This window comes from Sturnus vulgaris, chromosome 24 (assembly GCF_052056855.1).
Source record: "Sturnus vulgaris isolate bStuVul1 chromosome 24, bStuVul1.hap1, whole genome shotgun sequence".
NCBI lineage: Eukaryota > Metazoa > Chordata > Aves > Passeriformes > Sturnidae > Sturnus > Sturnus vulgaris.
This window is the reverse complement of record NC_142266.1, coordinates 5,774,292-5,782,116: the sequence shown is the minus strand read 5'-3', so window position 1 is coordinate 5,782,116 and position 7,825 is coordinate 5,774,292. Positions and strand designations below refer to the sequence as shown.

General features: G+C 55.9%; 1 protein-coding gene across 2 annotated transcripts; it reads left to right on the top strand.

Annotated features, from left to right (window-relative positions):
* Window positions 1-619: 619 nt before the first annotated feature.
* On the top strand, window positions 620-7,494 carry SYNC (syncoilin, intermediate filament protein). Of its 2 annotated transcripts, none has more exons than XM_088178169.1 (4): window positions 620-848; window positions 3,183-4,605; window positions 5,752-5,876; window positions 6,946-7,494. In XM_088178169.1, exons 2-4 carry the CDS (start codon window positions 3,190-3,192, stop codon window positions 7,007-7,009), a joined length of 1,605 nt encoding a protein of 534 aa, XP_088034295.1. In that variant the 5' UTR covers window positions 620-848; window positions 3,183-3,189; the 3' UTR covers window positions 7,010-7,494. The 2 variants fall into 2 exon arrangements, with proteins under 2 accessions (XP_088034295.1, XP_014741139.2); XM_014885653.2 differs by lacking the exon at window positions 620-848 and adding an exon at window positions 1,699-1,890.
* Window positions 7,495-7,825: the final 331 nt, after the last annotated feature.

The following is a 7,825-nucleotide window of genomic DNA, read 5'->3' as shown; positions in this document are numbered from 1 at the left end:
CCGACAGCCGGATCTCAAACTCTCCGTCTCACCAGCTCTCTCCTGCCTTTTTCCTCGCCCCTGGCAGCGCCGGTGCCACCCCACCAGCTCTGTTTACCGGAGCAAAGTCCACGTTGTTGGCTGCCGGCGGCGTCTCCCTGCACCGCCCGGCCCCAGAGCTGTGCCCGCGGCTCTGCCGGGGACACCGGGGACACCGGAGCCGCCTGTTGCTTGGTTATATCCACAAAACATCCCCGTGCCGGGGCCTGGGCTGGGGTATCCTCTTACGGAGCGGGGAACAGCTGAGCCTCCTCACTCCCCACCCTGCCCTTGGCAGCTCATCAGATAAACCCCAGCCCGGGCTCGCCGCTGTCATTGTCCGCTCCAGGCCCTACAAGGGTTGTTGGACCCAGCCCGTGTGATCTGCAGGTTTCTCCCCTTGGCAGTCGCAGCTCTAGATAGATATTTATACACCCAACTTGTGCGAATTAACAGCATTCCTCTCCGATTGAGTCAAAAATAGAGGCGCTTCATGGAAAAAAAGAGAGAGAAAAAGAAGGTGTGTCGCGCTGAAAAAAGCAACGGGATCCAAAAAAAGAGAAAAAAAAGCCCCACTCAAATCTCCCTTTTCCTTTTAAAGCTCTGTTCCCGAAGGATGGACCAGCGCTGTTATTTTAAACTTGATTTCTGCAGCCCCGTGGCCAGCGAGCCATGGGCAAGGTGACGGTGACAGTGACGGGGTGGTGGCACCGGGCGATGTCGCAGGCTGTGGTGCGCGCTGCTGGGTGGTTTTGGGGCACGTAAACCGGAGACTTCCTGAGAGGCGAGTGGCGACTTCCTGGGCACGGCAGGAGCGGGAGCGGGCAGAGGTAGGCTCGGGGGGCACCTCCACGAGGGGTGGCCAGGCCAAAAGGTGACCCCAGGATGATGCACCCATGGCGACGTGGCAAAATGTATCTAAAATTGGAATTTTAGATAATTATTTGTTGGTGATATGATGGACAAAAGGTGGGTTTAGGATCCGCAGAGTGGGGAAAATACGGATGGGCACAACGGGAGGGAAGAGCTGTGGGTGGACAGAGGTGGGAAACCAAGTGGGTGAGGGCAGTGTCGCTGTTGGACACCCAAGAGTGTGACCACGGCCACCACGGAAGAGAGAAACGCCACCTTCTGCATCCCCAAAACAGAGGGAAAAGGCTGGCAGGGATCGGGTATGGGCGGAAGAGGAAGCAGAGGCTGTGCTCTGCCATTACTGGGGTTTGTGGGTTTGTGGGGCGTAGAAAAGACCCTGAGATATCGGTATTTAATCCATCGCTAATCAATACCTGGGGAGTGCAGCACTGTGCTACCAGCACCCTCACAAATCCCATCCCACCCTCGGCATGAGCCTGTGGCATTTGGGGGCCACGAGCTGCATCCTCCGGCATTTCCCCTCCCACCACAGCCAAACCCCACAGCCCCAGGGGACCCCATCCAGGCACCCCATTATCCCCATCCCAGCCCTGCCCAGCACCCCGGCGGGTCGGGAACCTGCGGATCCAGGGAAGGAGCCTCACGCCAAGGGGCCACAAAGCCAAGCTCGCCCATAAATCAGGGCTGTGAACAGTCAGGGCGGGGTAGGGGCTACCAGGGCTGCTCCCCAGGGATGCGGGCTGGCTGCAGCCCGTCCCTGCGGCTCCCTCTGCCAGGGATGCAGCCAGCCGGGCCTTCCCCGCCCTCCTCCTCCTCCTCCTCCTCCTCCCCGGGGCGGAGGAAGGCAGCGCCCGCAGCTGGCACTGCAGGCGGTGGCCGGGGGAAGCGGCTGCTCCGGGGAGTCTGATTTCCAGCCTTGTTTATTAATAACCCCTCTCCGCCCCATGCTAAGCCCATGTGCAGCGCAGAGCCGGCAGCGCTGGGCTCCAGGGGAGGAAGGTAAGAGCCCACCCGGGCGAGCAGGGCTGGCAAGGAAGGCAGGAAGGAGCCGGGATCCTCCGGGGGGTCCCGTGGGTGCGGGATCATCGGTGAGATGGGGAGAGTGGGGCAGGCGAGGGGAGCAGGGATGGGGTGGGGGGGATCTGAGGTTCAGCATTCCCGGAGCCTCAGGAATGATCAAGCAGGGGGGGGAAGGTCCCTGTGGGGCACGCAGGAGTTCTGGGGGGCCCTGGGATGAGGGGTGGTGGGTGGGAGAGAACCCCCCGCCCCGCTGGGAAGGCAGGACGGCGCCTTCCCCTCCCGTCCTGCCCGTGAGAAGAGAATCCAAGAACTTTGAAAAACAAGCACAGGCAGCGGGGAGGACAAGGAAAAACGGGGCAGAGGAGCCCTATTCCCACCTTTCCAGAGGCTGCCCCTTCTCCAGCCGCCCGCTGTTGAGTCCGAGGCTGCGATGTGTCAGCAGTGCCGAAAACTGCCTTATTAGGAGAGAAAGTATCGTTGAAAATCAGTTCTTTGCTCAAAGCCGTTGCTCCGAGCTCCCCGCCTGTGAGTGCCAGCCTGTGCTCATTCCTTCGGCAATGACTAGACATGAGCTCAGCGGCGTGGCCGAGAGGTGAGAGCATCCTCCCACCGATCCCACCGGCTCCTGGCAGCAGCAGGAAAAAGCCCGGCTCGTCCCCGAGCGTTGTTGTCTCCAGTCTACCCCAAATAACAGCCGGGAGAATGCGAGAGCCGGGGTTTGGTGGCGGCAGCTGCAGGTGCCGTGCCTTGGGGACAATGCCGGGATCGGATGACTCTGCAAAGCGCCGAGCTCGCCGGCTCCTGCTGCAGACGCTGCTGCTCGCCCGGGGCTCTGCGTGTAGGGTTCTCTCCATCTCAGTCATCCCGGAGCCTGCCTGTGCTTCCAGCAGCGCATTCCCTTGCCGTGAGGTTATGCCACACCGCTAAAAAATCCCGGCAAGTTTTCCAGGGAGTGCTCACACGGCTCAGGTCGGTGCCGCTGGGGAGGTTGGCTCTGGCAGGTTGGCACCGGGGCAGCTCTTGGGGTTGGAGTCTGGGTTTGCACCCCTCACTCCTCATCCATGGCAGTCAGACACTTTAATGAGGTTTTAATAGGATTTTCTTTCATTATTTTGGATAGTCTGGGCCCAGGTTGTCACCAGCCCAGCCCTGTGGGTGACACAGCAGGACCGTGGTGGGACACCCCTGGTTTTGGGGTCTCACCGGGTGAGGAGGAGAGACTGAGACCTGTTACACTCATTGCTCTGGTTCACATCCCCTCTCCTTTCCAGGGACCTGATGGCACAGCCCGAGCCCCCTCCAGAGCTGCAGCTGGACGAAGCTGGAGCATCCTCAGCCCCACAGGGAGCAGCTGAAGGAGATGCTCCTCACACCCCGTTGGATCCAGCGGGAAATGGATCTAAACCCCTGCACAGGGACAGCCCAGACTCCAACCAGGAGCTGCAGGCTGCCAGCAGGGATCCTTCCTTGGAGCAAAACACACCAGGAACCCAGCTGGACGAGGATGCAGCCAGGGCTGGGATCCCGCTGGATGTGGATGTGGCAGAAGTCCCGCTGGACGTGGATGCAGATGGGACAGGAATCCCACTGGACATGGATGCAGAAGGAGTAGAGATTTCACTGGACGTGGATGCAAGTGGGACAGGGACCTCAGAGGATGTGCATGCAGCAGGAATTCTGCTGGATGTGGATGAAGGTGGGACAGGAATCCCACTGGATGAGGATGTAGATGGAGCAGAGATCCCACTGGATGTGGATGAAGGTGGGACAGGAATCCCACTGGATGAGGATGAAGGTGGGACAGGAATCCCACTGGATGAGGATGTAGATGGAGCAGGAATCCCGCTGGCCATGGACACGGACAGGGCAGGGATCCCAGACAATGCAGACGGGGCAGGGATCCCGCTGGACATGGACACAGAGGGAGCAGGCAACCCTCTGGATGCTGATGCCACAGAGCACCAGTGCCTGACCCTGGAAGAGCTGGGGAATTATTTCCAGGAGTGCATTGAGATCGTGGAGCAGCTGGAGAGGGAGAGGGACAGCCTGATCGCCGAGCTGGCCCAGCTCCGTGAGCCGGCGCTGCAGGAGATCCGCCATGCCCACGAGGAGATCCAGGCAGCCTGCAGGCTACTGGCCAAAGTGGAGCTGGAGAGGGACAACCTGCGCGATGAGATCCGGCAGATCAAGCAGAAACTCTTCAAGGTGACCAAGGAATGCGTGGCCTGCCAGTACCAGCTGGAGAGCCGCCGGCACGACCTCTCCCAGCACGCCGCCTACCAGGGCGAGCTGGAGAGCCAGGCCGGGCAGCTCTCGGGGGAACTGTCCCAGCTGAAGGAGACCTGCGAGAAGGAGAAGGAAGTTCTGAGGCAGCGCCTGGAGGCTCCTCCCTGCCGGCAGGACAACCTGTACCTCCAGGAGAGTCGCCGGCTTTCGGTGGAATTCGAGAGTTTCGTGGCTGAGAGCCGGCGGGGGCTGGAGGAGCACTACGAGCCGCAGCTGCTGCGGCTGCTGGAGCGGCGTGAGGCCGGGGCCAAGGCGCTGCAGGAGATGCAGGGAGAGATCCAGGGCATGAAGGAAGCCCTGAGGCCTTTGCAGGGTGAGGTCAGCCGGCTGAGGATGCAGAACCGCAGCCTGGAGGAGCAGATTGTCCTGGTCAAGCAAAAAAGGGATGAGGAGGTCGGGCAGTACCGGGTATGTGTCCCAAATTTGCATCGCTCCAGCCTCTTTTGATAGTGGGAATCCTGCTTTGCATCCAGGGAAATGTGGATGCTGCAGGATTTGCTTGTAGGGCCCATGGGTGGATAAGGATGGAGAGGATGTGGAATAGCTCCTGCTGGTTAGAATTAAAATTATCCCACATCTTGGCACGGGCCAGGTGAAACAGCAGCCCCTGGGCATAAAGCAAACCCAGAGATGCGGTGGGAAAGCTTGGGGCTTCACCCAGTTTGGAAAATAGATTTCACTTGAATATATTCACTTGGTTTTGGCCCCTCAGAAATGGCTGCAGGGATGAGGTGGAAGGGATGGGGGATTTCCTTCCCAAAGCTGACTGATGCTGTGGAACACAGGCACCAAACACTTCCCACAGCTCCTCCGAGCACAAGACTGAACCAAAACGCTTGGAAAAGCCAGATTTAAATACAGGTGGCTTTTCTTTCAAATCCCTCTCCTGCTGGGCCAGGTTCTGCCCTTCCTGCTGCCAGGAAGGGTCTCACCTGTGTCCCCACAGCCCTGGGGCCAGGCTGCCTCCTGGGAGGTTTATTTCTGGCTGGGCCAGAGGGACAAGGCAATTCAATATCTCCAAGAGCACATTTGGCAAAGAGGCTCCACAATTAATCTGCCCCCTTTCAACACTCTCTGTTCTCGGCTCGCAATCGCTGCCTCCTCCCAGCAGTTTCTGGAAGCTGCCATTCCCCGTCCATCACAGCTCCTCCCTGCTGGGATGGGGATCAGAACCACCAGCACCCACTCCATGCCTTATCCCGGATTTTCAGGGTCCCTGGTGTGCCTCCACGTTTTCCTTTTCCCAAATTCCTTATTTATCTGCTTTTGACTCATGGGTTTATACAGCTCTGGCAGCTTCTCAAAACACACACGAAGTTGTTTAGGGGACAAAACCAAGCAGCCAAGAGAAGCCTAAGGACAAAGCACAGCCCAACCCAAATTCACATTTATATTAAAACCAAGCTTTTTGTTGCAGAGGTTTTTAAAGGGAGTGGTTGGGCAGGGGCTTGTCCTGATCAGCTCCATCCACAGGGAGATCCCTGAGGAGAGAGAGGGAAGCAGTGGAGCCCTGCTGCTCCTCCCTCAGCTGATCCAGTCGTTTTCTCCCCGCAGGAGCAGGTGGAGGAGCTGGAGGACAGGCTCAAGGAGCTCAAGAACGGGGTCCAGCTCCAGCAGCGCAAGAACCAAGAGCTGGAGGAGCTCAGGACCAGCCTCCACCGGGAGCTCTCCATCTACAAGTGAGTTTGGGTCTCATCCCAAAAGGGGAGATCAGCTCAAAGAGGGGTTGGGAGGAGGAAAGGGATGTGGGGAAGAGCCCACAGTGGGGTCACACAGCTGGGGGACAGCACAGCCCCTTTTTCCAAAGGAATCCCAAAGGAATTCCAGCTCCTTTGCACAACAGCAAAGAGAGATTTGCTGGAAACTCCTACGGAGGAGTGGAGTGGTTTCCCAAGAAGAAGGTGTGGCAATTTAAGTGGTGGTTTCCTTAGGAAGACGTGGAAAGGAGCTGAGGTTTGGCTTTGGGGATGCTGGAACTGTCTTCTCCTGGTTTCACTCAGGTCTTCACTGCACATGAATTTCTAAAGCTCTGCACATGGATTTCTAAAGCCCTGTGAGTTTGTGGATTGTTTTACTCACCCAGCTTGGAGCTGTTGTGTTATTTCAGCCTCAGCTGGACACACTCTTAACCATTTTCTGCAGCCTCAGTGCTCCTTTAGCATTCCTTTTTCCCCTTCTCCACCCAAACCTCCTCGTTCAAACACACCACAGGAGGATATTCCCTCTCCCAAAGTTTTTTTTATCCAAGCACAGGGATGAGCTCTCTCAGCATGTGCTGCCACCAGCCATTCCCAAGGGGACAAACTACATTTAGGATTCAGCCCAGATCCCAACACCACCCTGTCCTTGCAGCATAGGGTTCTCCTAAATCACAGCCCCACATTTAATCCCAAGTACAGCAGAGTCTTAAATCGTGGAATCTCCAAATTGCCATCCCTGGAAGTGACATCTTTAAATGAGTTTTCACATTTGCTCCAGGGAGCTCAGAGTTAAGTGCAGCTCTGAGCTGCCTTTTCCAGTAGCTCCCCCCAAAAATGACATTCCCTTCTGTTAAATTCTGTTTGCCAAGGGCTCTGGAAGGGCTGGGCTGGGCCCACACACTCCCAAGACCATGGACCGAGCCTCTTGAAGTGTTTCCCAATTCTTTTTTCTTCCATACTATGAAAAGAACCTTTTTTTTCCTCTTTTCTACAGCCAAAGCATTGATGTAAATATTCCATAACCTAAATTTCCTTTCTCCCCTCACAGGAGCTGCTTAGAAATCTACGGCCACCTCTGCAAATCAGAGGAGAAAGCAGAGCAGGACTGTTAAAAACCACGGAATTTTCCTCTTTGTAGCAAAAACCTGTGGACAGAGGACACAAGGGATGTCTCCTCATGCTGCTTTACCCTGCCTGATGTGCAGCAGCTGCCTGGAGCCAGGAATGCCAGACAATCCTTTCCCTGGGTATTTCCCCAGGTACTGCTGCTGCTTGTGTAACAAAACTGCTTTTCCCCAGAGGAGCTGAACAATGGATATGGATGAGGAATAACTGATTGTTTTGCTGTGTTTGGGAAAAATGTTGTCTTGGTCCAGATTGTTTTAAGCCTGCACAGAAAGTTCTGGAAGCTGGTGTTAAGGGGGGGTTGACTTTTAAAGTTTACATGCAAGAGAAGCTTTCTCCCTTGAAGAGGATTTTCTTTTGCATTTCCAAAGTTTCTGCTGTATTGGGACATGCTCCACAGAAATGAGGTGGTGGGGAAGAGGTTTCCACTTTATATCGAGTCTCACACTGAAAATAAAAGGTCAGAGTTTAAGGAGCCTTTTCATTCTCAGAGCTGCGTCTCAAAAGCCAAAATTTGTCTCTCAAACCGAGGTGTTTGTATCAAATTTGTGCTGCAGGATAACAAAAACCATAAAGGCAGAGTTAAAATGCAGACAGCAGCAGGGCTTGAGGGGAAGAACAATTCAGTGATTTGGTGGCTGCTTGGGGGTTCAAGTGCTCATTAATTTATTTCACAAAGCAGCAGGAATAAGAGGAGGAGAAATATCCAAGTTTGATGTCTTAAAAATTAAATAATACCTCTACCAGCAACCTCATGGACACACATAGGTAGAGACCACATTCAGCTCCCTCAACAAAGCAAC

What these genes read in the sequence shown, in the direction of transcription:
- SYNC (XM_014885653.2), top strand. Translation starts at nt 1,847, where the DNA reads ATGTGCAGCGCAGAGCCGGCAGCGCTGGGCTCCAGGGGAGGAAG. An exon ending in CTGGGCTCCAGGGGAGGAAG is followed by an intron (nt 1,891 to 3,182) that starts GTAAGAGCCCAC and finishes TCTCCTTTCCAG; the next exon opens with GGACCTGATGGCACAGCCCG. An exon ending in AGGAGGTCGGGCAGTACCGG is followed by an intron (nt 4,606 to 5,751) that starts GTATGTGTCCCA and finishes TTCTCCCCGCAG; the next exon opens with GAGCAGGTGGAGGAGCTGGA.